This window comes from Procambarus clarkii, chromosome 58 (assembly GCF_040958095.1).
Source record: "Procambarus clarkii isolate CNS0578487 chromosome 58, FALCON_Pclarkii_2.0, whole genome shotgun sequence".
Lineage (NCBI taxonomy): Eukaryota > Metazoa > Arthropoda > Malacostraca > Decapoda > Cambaridae > Procambarus > Procambarus clarkii.
The window spans coordinates 9,899,722-9,919,986 of record NC_091207.1 but is presented as its reverse complement, the minus strand read 5'-3'; the positions used below and the strand labels follow the sequence as shown (position 1 = coordinate 9,919,986).

The following is a 20,265-nucleotide window of genomic DNA, read 5'->3' as shown; positions in this document are numbered from 1 at the left end:
GAGCCTTCCCAGCAGGGTCGTGCCAGGGCACGGGGTTCTTCCTGTCGTACTCACCTACCACTGTCGTGGTAGGCCAATGGTGTCAGATTCGGCACCAGCGCTGTCTTCGGTGCCATCTGTTGCTGTTTGGTGCAGGGATCACCCTGTGCACCGTATAGGTTCTCATAAAGGTGCGTCGGCCTTTTCGTGATTCGTCCCGTTAATGGGGCGATGGCTCGGTTTACTTGCACCTGGTCTCATTATTTGTGGGCCTTTCGGGTCGTTTCGTGCGGCCTGCGGTGGCATTGGGTGGCTCCTTCTCCTTCAGGGGGTTTGAGGCTGGCAGGGCAGGTCTCTTCTCCTGCACTCTGTCGGGTCATCTCGGAGTGGGTTCACTTGGGCGTGGTTGATATGACCTCGTCCCTCAGGTGGGTTTCCCGCCTGTTTCCGGTCCTGAAACAGGACAGCGCGGGCCTCCGGTTCATTCTGGGCTTGTCCTGTCTGAACCTGTGGGTTTATTGCCCCCTCCCTTCAGATGACTACTGCCCCAGGTCCATCTTCTGTTGGAGCCGGACGCTTGGGTGGTGTTCCTGAACTCAAGGACATGTATTGGTACATCCAGATTCATTCGAGGTTCAGGGACTGGCTCAGTTTTGTTGTGGGGCATCATGGTTACCGCTTTTGTTGCCTTCCATTCGGCATGAATCTGGCGTCTCGCGTGTTCACACGCCCTACTCGGGTTGTAGTGTTACTTCAGTCTGGCAGAGCCAACCGAAGGAGTCGGAGTCGACCATCCATTTTCTGGACAGGGGAATGAACCTAGACAGGCTGTCCCCCAGAATGTTGGACACTCCCTGGATATGAACTACACTGAGAGCCAAACCCCGAGAATCCAGCAGACAAGTCACTCGAAGTGACCAGCACCAAAGAGCCAAGAAATTGAAGGGGAACCCCCGTGGTTCAGACAATAAATCAGTGGGCCTGCACCGTGCTGTGAGCCCAACAGAGGGATGGACCCCACCACCTCTGGCCAGCCCGGTGAGCACTGGTCACAAAGCCCCAGCCAAGAGACGAGGCATCCGTGAACACATCAAGCAAGGGCTCGGGTAGGCACCAAGGCACTGAACCCCGAAAACCCAAAGAGGAATCCGGTGACGCAGCAACCGATGTAACGCCCCTGGAGGCCGAACCCAACGATCTTGAGAGAGGGGGAAGAGAAGACCCCAAAGGAACCAGAAGACATCGAAGCCACACCCCTGACCTGGTGGGTAAACCAGCATGGTGAAGTTCAGACTCCCGCACAACTGCTCGAGTAACTGTCGAGTGACCAAGGAACCCCCAGAAACAGCTGAAGGCGGGACTGCACTCATAGCAACAATTCTGGATTGATAGACAAGGAAACGGTCCGAGATCTCCCACACAAGACCCAGCCAGGTCTGAAATTGAAACGGAACCAGATGGGACCTCCTCCAGTTCACCAGGAACTTGAACCTGGCAAGCTGGTAAAGAACCACACCTCTGGGGAACAGACAGGCAGACTGGCTGGGAGCCCACACCAACTAGTCATTGAGGTAGGCCAGAACCCGAACCCCTAGCAGATGCAGACGGGTCACCACGACCCGGGTAAGGCATGTTAAAACACAGTGCCAGATTCAAGCCGAATGGAAGGCAATGGAAACGGCGAGCCTGACGCCCTACAATGAAACCTAACCAGTCCCTGAACCCCAGATGAATTAGGAACTTGCCAATACACATCCATGAGGTCCAGGGATACAATCCAGGTTCCCAGCTTCAACAGAAGCCGGACCTGAGACAGAGTGGTGATCCGAAGGGAGGGGCAAGGAATTCAAGGGTTCAGACAGGACAAGTCCAGAATGAACCGCAGATCCACACAGTCCCATTTCGGTACTGGAAACCCACCTGAGGGATGGGGTCGTTTCAACCACGCCCAAGTGCACCCACTCCAAGATGACCCGATGGAGCGCAGGGAAAGAAGCCTGCCCAGCAAGCCCCGAACCACCCCCCCATCCCTGAAGAAAGGGGAGCTGCCCAACACCATCACAGGCCGAAGGATACGACCTGAAACGCCCACAAATCGTGTGATCAAGAGTGAGTAAACAGTGCGAGCCTGTTCCCCCCCAATGCCGTGTCAGTGGAGTGAACCGCGAAAGGGCCGATGCCCCTTATGTTCCTGTCCAGCAACACCCCCCTGTTCGTTGAAAACAACCAACGAACAGAGCGATCATTGCGCTGACCAGACGATGCCGGCTCCAAAGGAAGCTTCAGCTCAGAAGCTGGTACTAATGGCCCACCCCGACCAAAGGAACCCCAAGTCCTGGCATGACGGAAACAAAAAAGGTGACTGTTACCCTAAGACAAGGGCACACAGCAACCCTCAAACTCGGACGAGACGAGGTGGAACTCAGAAGACGCATCCATAGGTCTAATGAACCCCCAGTGGGAATTTCCAGGGCCTACAGGCTGACTGCTATGGGAAGCCCAGGCAAGGTACTGCAAAACCGGCTAGGCCCAAACTAACAAGGAAAACTGCTAAAGCTGAACCTCTGCGATGTGTACAATCACGGAGGTTATCTTGAGATAATTTCGGGGCTTTTAGTGTCCCCGCGGCCCGGTCCTCGACCAGGCCTCCACCCCCAGGAAGCAGCCCGTGACAGCTGACTAACACCCAGGTACCTATTTTATTGCTAGGTAACAGGGGCATAGGGTGAAAGAAACTCTGCCCATTGTTTCTCGCCGGCACCTGGGATTGAACCCAGGACCACAGGATCACAAGTCCAGCGTGCTGTCCGTTCGGCCGACCGGCTCCCTAACCGGAGGCCTAGAGGAGAGCCACCAAAATAACAGAAGTGGACCAATAGCCAAACCATGCAGACCCCCCTCCAGGCAAGGAAAACAAAAAGCAAATAAAAACCCTGCTAAAGGACAATGTCCCCCAGAAGGAACAGAAATTGGCCGGCGCATAGGTAGGCGAGCTATGCAGTACCTTGAGCCTGTACCAGCAAACAATACCACTTCTTACCCAAGGCCAAACAAAGGCCATGAAAACCCCAGCTGGCCCCTAGGGCGGGGTAAATGTTGAGCAGCAAAGACCCCCCACGGAAGCAGCTCTCGAAAGTTCTATGGAAGAGAACCCTAGAACCCAAGGGTAGTACTTACGGTTTTCTTTTCTAGGCACTCTAAGTGCATGCAGCCCCAGTACTCTCAATATTCTCCTGGCCACCATGCCACATACAGCAGAACATACCACTAAGGTACACAACTGCCCAGGATCTGAGGTCAGAGTCAACGTCTGCCCTGGAAAAACATCAGCGACTATGAGAAATATTGCCGGAACAACCGTGGACATCTTCAAGAGAAAACTGGACTGTTTTCTAAGAGAAATTCCGGATCAGCCGGGCTGTGGTGGGTATGTGGCCCTGCGGGCCGCTCCAAGCAACAGCCTGGTGGACCAAACTCTCACAAGTCAAGCCTGGCCTCAGGCCGGGTTTGGGGAGTAGAAGAACTCCCAGAACCCCATCAAGTATCAAGGTATCAAGCCAACGAGTTGGAGTTGTTGAGTAGCCGGCACAGAGGGTCTGGGGCTCCCCCTACCCCTCCCCCTCCCAGGGTGAGGAGCACTGCACGGCAATGGAGTGTAACGTTTGCTTGTTTCTTTAAGTGGGGGGCGGGAAGTTCTGCCTCTATGTTCGGTCTTCGGTTGGAATTTTCTTACCATGTGGGGTCTGTTTTGTTATGCCTACCTTTCTGGATGCTATCCCAGGTCGATGGCAGACATGAAATGCCCCCAAATACAAGGGGGGTTTTCATAGATCATGGCTCCCTTTGCCTCTCTGAGGGGGCCAGGTTCTGGCTCGTGGGCCCCCAGTGGGCTGAACTCCAATTGACTGATGCCCTAGGCTAATATAACACATATCAACCTGATGGCTTCAGGGAGCTGCAGGGGCTCCCCACAAAAAAAGAAAATCAGTAATATATTCATTTTTAAATGTAATAAAATAATAATAACATGAATTTTTTTAGAAGCGTGCACACCCTCTGAATTTTATGAAAGATTGACGGGCAAGCCCGACTCGCTCTCCATCTGTGCGCAGCTTATTACTCAATATGTGGGCTTTCTGATAAGACCCAGTATATCAGTCCATAATTAAAGAATTTTGGTCCACGTACTCTGAGGATTACTTTTTAGATCCCACTCTGATTTCTTTGCCATGGGCACCTACTCTGCACAACTAAGTCAGCTATGGAAATCTGTTATCTCACATAGTCCCTTCTTTCCTGTTTCTTCACTCATTTTTTAGTAGGACTTTAAGAGGCTGATGATATTTTTCTGCATATTTGTTACCTCTGCCAATTTTCTGTGCTGGCAGCTTTCTTTTTATTGTGTCTACAGCCATGTTTTGAAATCAAGGCTTCTAGTACTTCAGATGCTGGTGGTTAGGTATCTCCTTCCTTACGCTCCATCCTCTTTCTGCCTATGTGATCTTAGGGTAAGTGCTACATTTTTGAGTGCATCCCATATTTGCTTGGGTCTGGTGTCCAGAATTTCAATGTTTAACGGTAAATCCCTTGAAGTTTTCTTCTCAGCATTAATACACATTCTGCTTTCATGATCTCTTGCATATTAATTGTCCGAGATTACTTTAACCACTGTGCTGCGCCGAGTTTATTGTAATTATTACCTAAGTGTAATTATTACCTAAGTGTAGTTACAGGATGAGAGCTACGCTCGTGGTGTCCCGTCTTCCCAGCACTCTTTGTCATATAACGCTTTGAAACTACTGACGGTCTTGGCCTCCACCACCACCTCATCTAACTTGTTCCAACCGTCTACCACTCTGTTTGCAAAAGTGAATTTTCTTATATTTCTTTGGCATCTGTGTTTAGCTAGGTTTAAATCTATGACCTCTTGTTCTTAAAGTTCCAGGTCTCAGGAAATCTTCCCTATCAATTTTATCAATTCCTGTTACTATTTTGTATGTAGTGATCATATCACCTCTTTTTCTTCTGTCTTCTAGTTTTGGCATATTTAATGCCTCTAACCTCTCCTCGTAGCTCTTGCCCTTCAGTTCTGGGAGCCACTTAGTAGCATGTCTTTGCACCTTTTCCAGTTTGTTGATGTGCTTCTTAAGATATGGGCACCACACAACCGCTGCATTGTGGGAATTGTGAAATTCCCTGTGCGCATGAAATAAAGTGTTCCCCAAAAATTCTTTTTTCTCCGTAAAATGATAAATTTCCTTCCCTGAACATGTCTATTTAAAAATATATACCAAATTCCACTTACTTTGGCTGTGGGGACGTGGACAAGATGCTCTGTGACGTCATCAGGGGCTGGTCGCCCGTGCGTGACTCGCCCAGACACGGTCGCGCAGGCCATTCAAGCACCGGGTGTTGCCACAAATATATTTTCAATTATTTGTTTTATGCATTTCCAATGTTTTTTTTTTTTTTTATTGTATATGATGCATATTTGTGTCCTTTACAATATGTATACAGTAGAACGTTCATAATGTTCCGTGGAACTGTGATACATGTGTCAGTAATGTGTCCACAATAAATGTTTATTGTCGCAATATTACCTGTTAAAAATTCACTAAAATTACAATATGTACAGTTTCACACAGTAACACACTGTACAGTACTGTATTACACACTCAGTACTTCGGAAGTGAGTAGTAATCAACGAAGTAGTCCATGGTACACAGCACGACTACACTCTCAGTGCACCAGGTACAGATAAATTTTCGCTTCCTGTTTCTTCATTCTGTGTGCTTGCAAATAATGCACTCACATACACCCTTGGCTTTAGTACTTGTAGGTTGTATGTAGCCAAGCTTGTAAAGCATAAGGTAGTATTGAAAAGATTATAGGAAAAGATCAATTTGTAAGGTAGTCTTGAAAAGATCGCTTTGTATGGTCCCACACAGGAAGAGATTCAGCTTACCTCAAAGAGTGTCCATCAGTCAGGAAGAGATTCAGCTAGCCTCAAAGAGTGTCCATCAGTCAGGAAGAGATTCAGGTATTCTTGAAAATATCTATGGAAAACACCACCATGGAAGCCGCTAACACTGTTCATCTATGCTACTTGTATCAGATGCATCATCACTGAACGCAGAAAACGATTCATCTATGTATCATCTAAATAAATTGGAGATAGCATAGGATTGCAAGGGTGACACTCAGAGCTACAACTGGATACGCTCGCTGTATCGTCCTCATAGGTGCTGTATCACTTGCATCCAACCTTTGTGTTAGGTCCTTATTGTGCCTCACTTCACCAATATTATGACCCTTATGTTCTTCAAACATTAAGGTTTGAATTTCACTGACAGAGCACATTGGACAGGTATTTGGGAGCCAGAGGCACGTGTGTCACCAATGGTTGCTCACTCAGTACTAACCCAGCCAGCAGCCCTAGGGCATTCTGGGAATTTTTTCCAAGATGGCTGCCTCTCACTGGAGGTCCTAAGAGTCCATTTCGTACACAATCAACGTTTCCTTTCACCACTTTCCTTTCTAGGGGAAGCTCCCGAGGCATCCTGAAACTATCACACAGATTCAGTGATAATCTACTAGGTGCCATCAATTGCAGAGTTCTATTGGCCTACCAGGATCCACAAGCCAGAACCTATACAATACAAGGGTTACCTCATAGCATTTTAGAGAGTGCAGTACAGTGCAATAATTACTCATGGAATTCACAAGGGTACGGGTTACAATGCAATGGTCCTCTAATAGAGGGTACAAATGCACGAGGGTGTGCAGTATTTGCCTTGTATCATTCATGAGTGTGTGCAGTTCAGGGAAGTTTCCTTATACATAAGAAAACTGATGAGGGTGTGCAGTATAAGACAAGGGTTGGCTCGTAGCATGGAGCCAATAAGGAAGAGAATTTTTGCTATTTTAAAATGTATTCATGATTTTCAGATGTATATGATGGTTTTTCTATTGTTTAGAGTTAAAACTAAATTACAATATATTGTATTCTTCTCTAATTATTTATTTATTTTATAGAGAAAGAGTTGAGGTCTTGTGATTTTGTTGGCTTACACTGCTGCCGTAAGTCCTTGAAATATGGCCATTTTTAATGTTAATGATTATTTTTGTTTAGGTTTGTGTGAGGTGTGTAGAGGAGTGTGACGTGGTGCAGTCTGCCACATTAACACTAAAGCAACAAACAATGCAATAGTAAGTAATGTAAATAATGTCAAGTGGTTTTGTAATTAGAATTTTGCATAAGTAAATATAATTTTTAAAATAAAATCTGTTGTACTGTATTCTTATCCAATCTTTTTATTGTAATTACCTAAGTGTAGTTACAGTAGTTGTAGAGAGCTACACTATAGTGTCCCGTCTTTCCCAGCACTCTGTCATATAACGCTTTGAAACTACTGACTGTTTTGGCCTCCACAACCTTCTCACTTAACTTGTTCCAACTTGTCTACCACTCTGCTTGCGAAAAAAACTTTTTAATATTTTTTGGCATTTTCGTTTCCTTAGCTTGAATCCTTCCAGCTTGAATCTGTGACCTCTTGTTCCTAAAGTTGCTAGTATTAGGAATTCCTCTTTGTCAATTTGGTCAATTCCTGTTATTATTTTGTAAGTGATGATCATATCACCTCTTTTTCTTCTATCTTCTAGCTTTGTTATATTTAATGCCTCTAACCTCTCTTCATAACTTGGTTTTCAGGTCTAGAAACCATTTAGTTGCATTCCTTTGCACCTTTTTCAGTTTATTAACCCTTAAACTGTGCAAAACTGCATTATGGAGTTTTGAGTAACTGATGCAAAAGTGTGCATCACTGCATATGCAGTTTTGGAGTACTACGCAAGATTTAAATGGCCCGCGAATACACGGGGTTCATATCACTGTCCTCAGGGCTCTTGTAAACTGACTCCATTTTTTTTTTAAATCATGGGCAACATTCTCTGGTGTGAGGGCCTCAGTACTGAGTGAGCCACCAAAGCTGGTGCACACAGCATGAGCTCACAGCACTGCTGTTCAGTTGGTGACCACAGCATCGCCTAAAAATGTCAAAAATATATGTAACTGGTATTATTTAGTGATGATAGTATTACAGAAGACCCCTGATTGTGCTATAAATGACCAGGATTCTGATAATAGCAGGATTGTTGTGATAATTTGTGTGGTGCTCTATGGTGGGAGGAGTAATGCTGAGGGTGGGAGGGCTGTAGTGTCATTTGCCGAATCTGTGTGGCCACCTGTTGCTGTCTGCACTTATTGTACCAGCTTAGTGGTTTGCTGTGGTGGACAAAACAGGCGACATCTGCATGACTTATGCTGTGTAAGAGTGGCCATTATGCTCTTTGGGCACTATACCAGCTTAGTTGAACAGCTATGGTGAACAAAACATGTAGACACTTGTACTGTATATATAATGTGTGTGTGTGTGTATATATAGGGTAATAACACCACAAACAGTATACTTGAAGGAGGAATGTTAGTGTGTCTGGCCTTGAACCAGTGTGGGAGGGAGGGAGCATTAGTTGTGTGTGGCCACCTGTTACTGTCTGCCGTCACCCTACAAACTTAAGTGGCTTGCTATGATGAACACAAATGTAGACATTTATATATAACGTGTATATATACAGGTATAGTGTAATAACAGCAAAAAGTTGTGTTGGGAGAAGCCATTTTGGTGAGGGAGGCAGTGTCATCTTCCTGACTTGTCATGCTGTGTAAGGGTGGCAACTATGCTCTTTGTTCACTATGTCAGCTTAGATGAACAGTTATGGGTGAACAAAACATGTAGACACTTATATATAACGTCTGTATGTAGTGAATAAAAGCAAAAACAGTATAGTGGGAGGAGGATGTTGGCGAGTGAGGAGTTTTTGAAGGAGGGAGTGGCAGCGAGAGGCTGGCTGGCTGGTGTGTGGGTGGCCACTTCTCTTTGCTTTTTGACTTACAATATCAACTTAGTGGTTTGTTATGGTGAACAAAACATGCAGATACTTATATATAACCTGTGTAAATAATGTAATAACTGCAAAAGTATTTGTTCATCGTTTTATGAATATAATAATTGAATCAATAATATGCACACCATAATTTTGAGTACAGTGATGATTCACACATTTTATTATATAAATATATCACACTACACACTTTTGAATAATATTACTGCAAAAAACTAAGAAAAAATCAATCGGAGACATTGAAGCAATTTGATGATAATATCTTTGTGGCAGCTCCCGTCCGACAGCTGGGGCGGAGCAGACCGCCTCCAATGCTTGCTCTGTCAACGCCTTTTTTCTGTGGGGAGCCCCTACGGCTCCCTGGAGCTTATCGGGCTAATGTATGTTATATTAGACCGGGACATTAGCTAAGGAGTTCAGACCTACCAGGGACCAGCGCCACAACCTGGCCCCTTCAGAGAGGTTTCAGGGAGCAATGGCCCTGGAAAACCCCCTTGTGGTTGGGGTTTTCCTTATCTGCCATCAACCGGGGTTAGGCACCCAGAAAGGTAGGCATAACAAAACAAACCCCACATGGTAAAAAACTAAAACAAAAAAATGAACAAAGAGGTAGAAACTCTTATAATCACAAGGAAACAAGCAAACATCACACTTTACTGCTGCGCAGCCCTCCCCACCCCGAGAGGGGGAGGGGGGAGCCCCGGACCTACCGCGCCGGCTGCCAAGCTTCAGTTAGGAAGCTAAGCTTCAACCAACGCGAAAAAAACCGCCGACCGGTGGGAGGGAAGGTTGCCAGGGAGCCTCCGGGGTTCACCCAGAAAATGGCGTTTCATTACATTCAACGCTGGTTTTCTGTGGGGAGCCCCTACGGCTCCCTGGAGCTTCATACTCAAAGAGAAGGAAAAGAAAGGGCTAACCCGGGAGGCGGCCGCCACAAACTCTGCAACACAAAGCCGAGACAACAGGTCGCAACCTACGACCCAAGGCAACAAGAACGCACAGGAGCAGACACGCATAAAGAATGGGCGGCCAAGAACCTGTGCGACCCTCAAATCCCTGCACCCAAAATGAGCCCTAGACGTCGCCAACACAGCAGCAAAAGCTGCAAACGTCTGAACAGTACGGGTGCAAAGGCAGACCGCAGGCTGGAAGAATGAAAAACTCTGCGGACGACCTGGGAGACCGGAGCCCTGAAATCAGGGAACGAGGGGAACCGGATCAACCACAGCGCATCCCCAGACACGGTACGCAGGCAACGGCAAAAAGCACAACCAGACAACACAGGACGCACCCCCGGCCAAACCAATCAAGCATCAATAACCCAAGAACCCCTCCGGAAAGCAGCCGTCTCAACCGTCGCCAGGATGGAGAAAGGCTGCACACGTACAAAACTACCACCAATACCAAAGAGCAGAAACTGAACCGAAAGGGTTACCACAAACTGAGGAAAGTTCTAACTGCCGTAGAGATGGTAACTCAAGACAGAAGCAGCTCAAGGTGAGCAGTTAATCGGCATCCACACAAGAAGTGAAACTTAGATATACACACGTGATGCAAATACTAAAATATAGGCCCTTCCCCACAGGACAAATTCCAGGATGGCCATCACTTATCTGAAGAACTGGGACTCGAACAGCACTTAGTGGAAAAGAGAAATGTAATCACAGTGTTTGGACGTGCAGTGCCAGGCATAATTTATGAGGTGTTAAGCTAGGGGACTTGAGTAGCTAGGTGTGTGGCTGTATGGTGGTGAAGGTGTAATTAGTAAATAAACTGCTTCATGACTGGGTCGTTTGCTTGATTCGGTGTCATGTCTCATTTCGTATGTTCTATTTACATTGCTGATTAATTTGTCTTGCTCACCTTTTTGGTGTTTTTTTTCTCAATTTAGAGTGATCTAGTATACTCTGCTCCTTGCATCTATAGAAGGGTGGGCAGGCTTTGGCCTCTAGTCCCCAGTAGGCTTACAATGACTCACAAGGGCCTGGTAAGGAGTGAATTGGATGGAGCTATCCAGATAGCAACAGGAAGGATTTGTTTTCTAAAGGTTTTCAGGTTAGGATAGTACAAGATGGGGGGAAGAATCAGTTGAAGATAATATTCACAAAGGAAACAGTAAAGAGAAAATGCTAGAGAAGAAGAGCAGACTCTTACATGCACAAACCTACAAAGAACCATTTATCCAGAGGGATATGACAGTGACTTCCATGGCCAGGGAAGAGAGGACTACAGCTGCAGAACAGAAACAGAGGCACTGGAGAAGAGAGGGAAATGGAGAACCCGTGTCCCACAGCTCTGTAACCTCAGGGTCGACAACAAGAGCACCATAAAGCCGCCTCCTTACCAGCCTTTCCTTACTCCCCTCTCCTACCCCATATCCATGCATTCAATCCTCACCCCACACTCCCACCCTACCATTATTCCCCTCCCATTTTCTACTCTCTAACCTAACCCCCAAATTACCCAAGTGTGATTTAAAGTCATATACGTACACCAATATTGATGGAATTACAAAGTGAATGAGCTCAAAGAACAGACAGATGAGGGGTAATCCTGAAGTGATTGCCCTTGTAGGGCTCAACTGTTGTTGGACAACCTCCATTTGCAATGTCATTTAGGGCAGACCAAGAAGTTATCCAAGAAACACAGATATTACCAGAGCAGTGGCACACACACTGTAAAGTCAACTGGTCATGCATTCTTCTCACACAATACTTAGGCAGGAAGAACAAGGGTTCCCCATCATAAGTTAATAGTTTATATGACTAGCACTAGCATCAAACCTGGATCTACAATCAATGGCTTCATGGACAGTGCTAGAGAAGATTTTGAACCTGGAAAGGGCTTTTGGAGGTAAGAAATTATGGTTGTACAGGGCCAGACAAGATGTAAACGCTGAGTACAATCACAGTAGCAATCTTAAACTAAGTTTAAGGACTACATATGCAACTTTTGTGACAAGGAAGGGCACTTGAGGAAAGTGTGCAGAGAATATCTGAACATAAATAGCAAGAAATTTTGATAACCTTGGAAAGGAGACGACCAGGAAATGCAGGAAGAAGAGGTAAGGGTACTGTGGTCAAGGCAGTAGAGGAAGGTAAACCGCCTGAAGAAGCTACTGGTGAGGAAAGCAGACTAAATTCGGTGAAAGAAAAGGTATGTTCGGTGAAGGTTTTCCAGTGCTGGCCATGCACTGGGAAACCCTGGTCTAGACTTCATATAGATTATGCTGGACATATGGATAACAAATATTACCTGGTGGTGGTGGAGTCATACACAAAATGTCTGGATGTTCATGTGTGTAATTCCACCACATCATCTGTAACTTGTGAACTGCTAAGGAAAACATTTTGTAATTTTGGATTGCCAGACATGATGGTGTCAAATAATGCTCCTTATTTTGTTTCTGGAGAAATGGAGGATTTTTCTCGGGCTCGGGTGCTGTCTCCGAGAGAATGTCCTCCTGTGTAGGAAGCCTTGTTTAGAAAAAATTATATTAAACATGCAACACCTGCCCACTATAATCCTTCTTCAAATGGTCTGGCTGAGAAAGGAGGGAGATCCTTGAAAGAAGGGTTAAAGCGGTTTACAGAAGGTACTATTAATGCAGTGGCACCTCGACTTACGATTGCCCCGACTTACGATAATTTCGAGTTAGGATATAAATTTGATCGGAAAATGCGACTCAACTTAGGATAGTGTCGTCCACTAACGATATTTGTTGATACACGCTCGGGTTGACCAAGCACGTGGTTCCCGGTCTGACCTGCCTCAGTTTAATAGAGCCGCCAGCTTAGTGACGATCACGCTTATGAAGAATTCTATTTTTTGGGTGATTTTTTGCTTTTTGAACATAAAACTGATTATTATAGTATATCATGCCATGGGTCCCAAGAAAGTCAGTGGTAAAGTTCAACATATGAAAACACATGTGAGGATGACCATAGAGGTAGTACAGCACATCCCTTCCTCAAAAATTAAGAAAATGTGTGCAGCATGGAAAGAACTGTAAACTTTTGCTGAAACGACTCGCCCAAATCAAGCTGCAGTAGGCCGTTGCCTTTACCTTTTCAATGACACTGTGATGCATCGCTACAGACAAATGTTAAAACAAAGGAAAAAACAAATGTCGCTAGACAAATTTTTAGCGAGACAAACTAGCAGTGAACCACAACCAGGTCCTAGTGGTATGCAGGCAAAACGTAGGAGAGAGAGTACCCCCAGAGAAATCATCACTGCCTGATGTTATAATGGAAGGGGACTTCCCTTCCAAACAGTAACATCTCTCCTTCCCCCCCCTCCCTCCTCATCACCATCTTCCATACACCATCAAGAGTCCTCCATAAGGGTAAGATAAACATATGTACTGTATTGTAGTTAGAGAAATTTTGTTTATTCAGTATAAAATGTATTTTCAAGTTAATATTTTTGGGGGTGTGGAATGGATTAATTCAATTTCTTTATTTCTTATGGGAAAAATCGTTTAGACTTGCGATACGTCTCTGGGAACAGATTATCATCGTAAATCGAGGCCCCACTGTACAAGGCTTTGTAGATTTTTATATAATTAAAGAAAAACTTCATTCTACCACTGGTATATCTCCTGAATTACTGTTGTTATGATCTCAGGCTGCAGGAGAAACGAGTCTGACCCTGAGAGTTATTCTGCCAGACCTGACCTAACTAAGAGGTCGAAGAAATATAGACATGAAGATACATACGTTAAGCAATTGGTTAAATTTGACAAATGGATTAAAAGTATGGGCAGTGAATAAGAATATAAATAAATGACTTGAGATGTAGAGAATTTACTGGAGGTGTGAGGCTCGCTTCAGAGGGTCCTTGACCTCACTTCAGCTGAAAAAATCGTGAGGGGAGGTCGTGCTCCATTTGAGCCCCTGGTGAAGAACCCCTGTTTGATATACCTTCAAGAAGGAAATGGACCGACTTTTCGAATGTGGAATAAGTCTGTGGACGTGTCAGCTCAAGTCGTGGACTGCAGCGAGAGTGCGGAGCAGTCTTTAAAGCAGTTTTGGGGGCAGCTTAGAGCGCTCTGGTGGCGGCCGCTCAGTCAGTGGGCACCGTGAGCGGACCAAATTCTGTGGTAAGCTCATTTTAACCAGTTAACAGTGATTGCCTGTTGTTGGTCGGTGCCCAGTGACCGTAGCGGATGTTTATTGATATATTAGGCATGTTTAATTGAGGCAGAAAGCCTAAATAAGAGGATAGAGATAAGGGAGCCAGCTGGAGGGAGGAGCAGTACGTCCTTCCCCGCTGAGTGCCTCTAGCCAACTGAAGGAGGCGGCGGCAGCAGGCAGACAGAGGCGGAGTTGGCCTCGTCCGGTCGTGGGGAAGTCCACTCACGGCGTATGGTGATCAGAGGGATGTCGAGTGGAGACATTTATTATGCATAAGTTTATTTTAGTTACTTGTTTATAGGGAAACATTTTTATTGGCGTGTCAATGGGCTGCAGGTTTGTCTGGGGGAAAAGAGTTGCTGAGTGGACTTCGAGCCAGTAGAGTGAGTTAGTGAAAGAGACTCCAAGGCTGTTGAAAGAGTAGTGTACTCTGAAGAGTAGCCCCCACAGTGAAGAGTAGGACCTCGAGCTGTGAGGAGAAGCAGTGAAGAGGAGTGTCGTGTGCTTCTGTAATACCAGTGGTGAAACAGAGTATTGAGTATACTCAAACAGAGTAAACATATAGCATAGAGTATTGGAGTTATTATTGTATCTTGTATGTATGTTGTATGTATTCTTTGTATATTAAATGTTGATAATCATCAGGTGTTTGCCCTTGTCCTAGTGAGGCTTCCCAGAAAGCAAAAGAGAGAGAGAGAGAACCATAGCTGTGAACAGGGTAGTACAGAATAATAATTCAGAAAATGTGATTGAGGAGATCATATCAACCAAGGAGAGAGTGGGGAGTCACGGCGGCTCAAGTGGGGTGTGTGCACGTGACAACGAGGCAGTGTTGGAGCCACATCCCCTAAATGTGTGACGCTGAGCCCCTCTCCAAAAGCAAGAAGCGTACAGGGTGATCTCCTGATTGAAGTATAAGCACTCTACAGAGATTTTGGTGGGTTGTCCGGAAGGAACAATCCATCGACCCACAACAATGTAATACTGTTTAATAGGCACTTTAAAGTGCACATGGAGGCAGTCAAGACAGATCCAGATAAAGAGTAATCAGTAACTAGCTTGGCCAATCAGTTGGCTCAGGGTGAGGAATTGTTATTTAACGAGGGGGGGGGGGTGCAGTATGTTGACCAGACCACACACTAGAAGGTGAAGGGACGACGATGTTTCGGTCTGTCCTGGACCATTCTCAAGTCGATCGACTTGAGAATGGTCCAGGACGGACCGAAACGTCATCGTCCCTTCACCTTCTAGTGTGTGGTCTGGTCAACATGCTTTAGCCATGTTCTTGTGACTCATCGCCTGCATGGGGTGCAGTATATGCAAGGAATTTTGGAATTGGTAAGCCTTGGGTAGAAGAGAAAATTAGGGAAGTCTTAGGCTGCAGGAATTTCACCATGCAAGTGCAGAGTTTTGGGAACATTAATTGGAAACTACACGCAGATCAACTCGTGCCAAGGTTCACGGGGAATTTTGAAGACCCTTCAGGTGGGGGGGTGTGACAACTAGTGATACCCAACTTAATAATGAAGGGATATCATCTGCAGGAGACAGGGACGCAGAGCAAGGGGCAATAGAGGGGAATGTGGATACAGCTAATCCTATGGATTCTACAGTTAGTAATTCAGAAGAAGGTTCCCCAGAAGTAACAGGTCTGGAGCCCCAGTTGAGAAAATCGTGAAGTCATACAACCACCTGATAGACTTAGAAATATGCCTTAGATAGACTTAGGCTTGTAGGGGTAGTGTTTAATTAAAAAGAGAGGAATGTTAGGATTAGGTATTTTGTAGGATTAAGTACTACAGAGATTAGGAGTAGCATGTTTTGAGCAGATGTAAAAAACAAAAAAGAAAGGGCAAGTGCCTTTTTTTGTTTATAAGCATTGTAAATAGTAAGTTATGTAACGCATACCGGTGATGTGATTGATTGTTGTTGTCGTTTAGAATAAAGCCATGAGAAGACGAAGTTTGTTTCTCCTCCAGCCTAAACGTAACACCCCCCCTGTGGAGGGTCCCCCTTCATAAGTTTTGTAAAACCTTTACCCCATGCGACTAAAGGTTTTTACCCTCCTACAGTTCTGAAGTGCCTTTTCCTTGAACACTATTCTTCACACTCCCGTTCCATTGCCATCTTCATCGATGGGCCTATGTCTGCAGACGATGTAGGCTAATCTTTTTTTTGTCTTGACCACACCTATATGTGTCGCCTGCCTCCGGAAACGGCAGAACTTTTATGCTTTTTGTATGCTCTTTGTCAACTGCTTTCTCATTGTCAATCCTCCTTTGTTGTTGTAATTGACTCTCGCAGTGCCCTCATGGCTCTGGAGTCCTTTAATCCAGTCCATCCGGTGGTAGTCGAGATTCAACATTGGCTGTTTATCTCCAGCAGATTTAAGACAGTGGAGTTTTGCTGGGTTCTCAGCCATATTGGTGTGTCCTTAAATGAGCGTGCGGATGCTGCCACTAAGGAGGCTATCCGCACTGCTACCGGACTGTCCCTCGATGGAATTCTTGGTGAAACGGATACCTTTGATATCATTCGCCATATGCACTTTTGTTCTCGTACTGACATCCTTAGTGATATTTAGTGCCCTATGATTATCCTGCACATTTGATGGTACTACATACCCTTCCCAGCTTAGTGCCTTCTTTTGATAATTACTTACTAGTACAGGTGCTCCTTATCCTGTACCTTGGGTATTGAGCAAGCTTGTTGAGGTGCTCCTTGTCCTGTGCCTTGGGTATTGAGCAAGCTTGTCGAGGTGCTCCTTGTCCTGTACCTTGGGTATTGAGCAAGCTTGTTGAGGTGCTTCTTGTCCTGTGCCTTGGGTATTGAGCAAGCTTGTTGAGGTGCGTCTTGTCCTGTACCTTGGGTATTGAGCAAGCTTGTTGAGGTGCTTCTTGTCCTGTGCCTTGGGTATTGAGCAAGCTTGTTGAGGTGCTTCTTGTCCTGTGCCTTGGGTATTGAGCAAGCTTGTTGAGGTGCGTCTTGTCCTGTACCTTGGGTATTGAGCAAGCTTGTTGAGGTGCTTCTTGTCCTGTGCCTTGGGTATTGAGCAAGCTTGTTGAGGTGCTCCTTGTCCTGTGCCTTGGGTATTGAGCAAGCTTGTTGAGGTGCTTCTTGTCCTGTGCCTTGGGTATTGAGCAAGCTTGTTGAGGTGCTCCTTGTCCTGTGCCTTGGGTATTGAGCAAGCTTGTTGAGGTGCTCCTTGTCCTGTGCCTTGGGTATTGAGCAAGCTTGTTGAGGTGCGTCTGTGTGATGAGCACAAAAATTCTGAATTTAACCTTTATTGTATTATTTACCTTAACTACATAATGGAACTTGACTTTACTGTATGTATTCGTTATTGCTCTTTAACAAATTATATTTCTCTAGATTTAGGACAGAAAATGGAAGATGTCTTAAAATAAATATAAAGAAAAAGATGACATAATTCTTGGCAGGCAGTTTTATTTCCTGAAGGTTGAGGAGGAACATCTGGATGTAGCTGAAGTAATCGAAGCGACTCCGTGGACTCTAGACCCCGAAGCAGATGTACTTAAGTTGAGTGTACTCATCAAGGCCGTGTTTAGAGCCTTCCTTGCCAAGTCCTGAGTGCTTAAAGCCTCCAAAAGGTGCCTCACAGGTCGAGACAAGAGCCTCATTCACGCCGACCATCCCCACCTCCAGCGCCTCCGCTACCCTCCACACCTGACTCATATCGTTGGAGTAGAAGTAACCTGTGAGGGGAAACATGGATGGTTACTGTAACCTGTGAGGCGAACATGGATGGTTACTGTAACTTGTGAGGGGAAACATGGATGGTTACTGTAACCTGTGAGGGGAACATGGATGGTTACTGTAACCTGTGAGGCGAACATGGATGGTTACTGTAACCTGTGAAGGGAACCATGGATGGTTACTGTAACCCGTGAAGGGATGACGTCGGTGCCAACTCTTCCATTTTCAGAATATATTATTGTATTTTGTGGGATTGTATAACATTTTCTCATGTATATTGTGTTATTATTTAACTCATGAGACTTCCTGTCTCCGGTGACTCACCTGCCAGCCCCCGCTCCCCGGTGACTCACCTGCCAGCCCCCGCTCCCCGGTGACTCACCTGCCAGCCCCCGCTCCCCGGTGACTCACCTGCCAGCCCCCGCTCCCCGGTGACTCACCTGCCAGCCCCCGCTCCCCGGTGACTCACCTGCCAGCCCCCGCTCCCCGGTGACTCACCTGCCAGCCCCCGCTCCCCGGTGACTCACCTGCCAGCCCCCGCTCCCCGGTGACTCACCTGCCAGCCCCCGCTCCCCGGTGACTCGCCTGCCAGCCCCCCCCCCACTCCCCGGTGGCTCGCCTGCCAGCCCCCCCCCCACTCCCCGGTGACTCGCCTGCCAGCCCCCCCCCCACTCCCCGGTGACTCGCCTGCCAGCCCCCCCCCCACTCCCCGGTGACTCGCCTGCCAGCCCCCCCCCCCACTCCCCGGTGACTCGCCTGCCAGCCCCCCCCCACTCCCCGGTGACTCGCCTGCCAGCCCCCCCCACTCCCCGGTGACTCGCCTGCCAGCCCCCCCCACTCCCCGGTGACTCGCCTGCCAGCCCCCCCCACTCCCCGGTGACTCGCCTGCCAGCCCCCCCCACTCCCCGGTGACTCGCCTGCCAGCCCCCCCCACTCCCCGGTGACTCGCCTGCCAGCCCCCCCCACTCCCCGGTGACTCGCCTGCCAGCCCCCCCCACTCCCCGGTGACTCGCCTGCCAGCCCCCCCCACTCCCCGGTGACTCGCCTGCCAGCCCCCCCCACTCCCCGGTGACTCGCCTGCCAGCCCCCCCCACTCCCCGGTGACTCGCCTGCCAGCCCCCCCCACTCCCCGGTGACTCGCCTGCCAGCCCCCCCCACTCCCCGGTGACTCGCCTGCCAGCCCCCCCCACTCCCCGGTGACTCGCCTGCCAGCCCCCCCCACTCCCCGGTGACTCGCCTGCCAGCCCCCCCCACTCCCCGGTGACTCGCCTGCCAGCCCCCCCCACTCCCCGGTGACTCGCCTGCCAGCCCCCCCCACTCCCCGGTGACTCGCCTGCCAGCCCCCCCCCACTCCCCGGTGACTCGCCTGCCAGCCCCCCCACTCCCCGGTGACTCGCCTGCCAGCCCCCCCCACTCCCCGGTGACTCGCCTGCCAGCCCCCCCCACTCCCCGGTGACTCGCCTGCCAGCCCCCCCCACTCCCCGGTGACTCGCCTGCCAGCCCCCCCCACTCCCCGGTGACTCGCCTGCCAGCCCCCCCACTCCCCGGTGACTCGCCTGCCAGCCCCCCACTCCCCGGTGACTCACCGGGGAGTGGGGGGCTGGCAGGCAACTCGCCTGCCAGCCCCCACTCCCCGGTAACTCACCTGCCAGCCCCCACTCCCCGGTAACTCACCTGCCAGGCCCCTGTCAGTGGTGTTGGCGAGAGTGACCACCTCTTCCTCCGTGGTAAACTTGATGATAGGAGCCACGGGGCCAAATATCTCTTGCTTAGCGAGGGGCATGTCCGGGGTGACGGCGGTGAGGAGTGTCGGGGTGTAGTAGAGGCCGCCGTGGGCTGCCCCGCCCCGCACCACCTCCGCCCCCAGCCTCACACTCTCCTGCACCATCTGCTCCAGCTGCTCCGTGTACCGCGGCCCCAGAAAAGGTAAAGGTAACGGGTCTTAGGGTAGCGATAAATACAGGAAAAATGTATCTGTTTTGAGTTGCTTGTCATCCGGCGCCAGACTCGTCTGCACCTTGGACTGACAACCACTGTAGTCTCTCCTGTTCCACCCGTTCACTACATCAGCAATTGTGAGGATTTGCATAAGTTACCAATAAAACCTTCTATTATTATCAATATTACATTTTAACCAAATTTTGTTTGATGAGACATCATATTTCTGTCAGTAGAAGCTGTTTCTGTCAGTAGAAGCTGTTTCTGTCAGTAGAAACTGTTTCTGTCAGTAGAAACTGTTTGTCAGTAGAAACTGTTTCTGTCAGTAGAAACTGTTTCTGTCAGTAGAAACTGTTTGTCAGTAGAAACTGTTTCTGTCAGTAGAAACTGTTTGTCAGTAGAAACTATTGCTGCCAATAAAAACAGTTTACAAGTTTGATAGTTTTGCGCGAAATGCCGAGTGTATTAGTGGCTTGTGACACAGTATATACTGACTATCTAGAACTCCAACATTCTCCCAGTGACTCATTTT

General features: G+C 47.7%; 2 protein-coding genes across 7 annotated transcripts in view; one reads left to right on the top strand and one right to left on the bottom strand.

Moving 5' to 3' along the window:
* Etf-QO (electron transfer flavoprotein-ubiquinone oxidoreductase) overlaps positions 1 to 7,268 on the top strand; it is a 61,884-nt gene extending 54,616 nt beyond the window's left edge. Inside the window, exon 12 of the mRNA XM_045758229.2 lies at positions 7,112 to 7,268. The gene's annotated coding sequence lies outside the window, so the exon portion shown is untranslated. The remainder of the gene's footprint in view (positions 1 to 7,111) is intronic.
* A 10,239-nt stretch (positions 7,269 to 17,507) lies between these two features.
* LOC123767979 (succinate-semialdehyde dehydrogenase, mitochondrial) overlaps positions 17,508 to 20,265 on the bottom strand; it is a 29,186-nt gene continuing 26,428 nt past the window's right edge. For all 6 annotated transcript variants that reach the window (XM_069306530.1, XM_069306531.1, XM_069306532.1 and 3 more), the window contains 2 exons: positions 19,470 to 19,692; positions 17,508 to 17,794 (listed from right to left, as the gene is read on the bottom strand). In XM_069306530.1, coding sequence (XP_069162631.1) covers positions 17,592 to 17,794; positions 19,470 to 19,692 — 426 coding nt within the window. In that variant the 3' untranslated portion in view covers positions 17,508 to 17,591. The remainder of the gene's footprint in view (positions 17,795 to 19,469; positions 19,693 to 20,265) is intronic.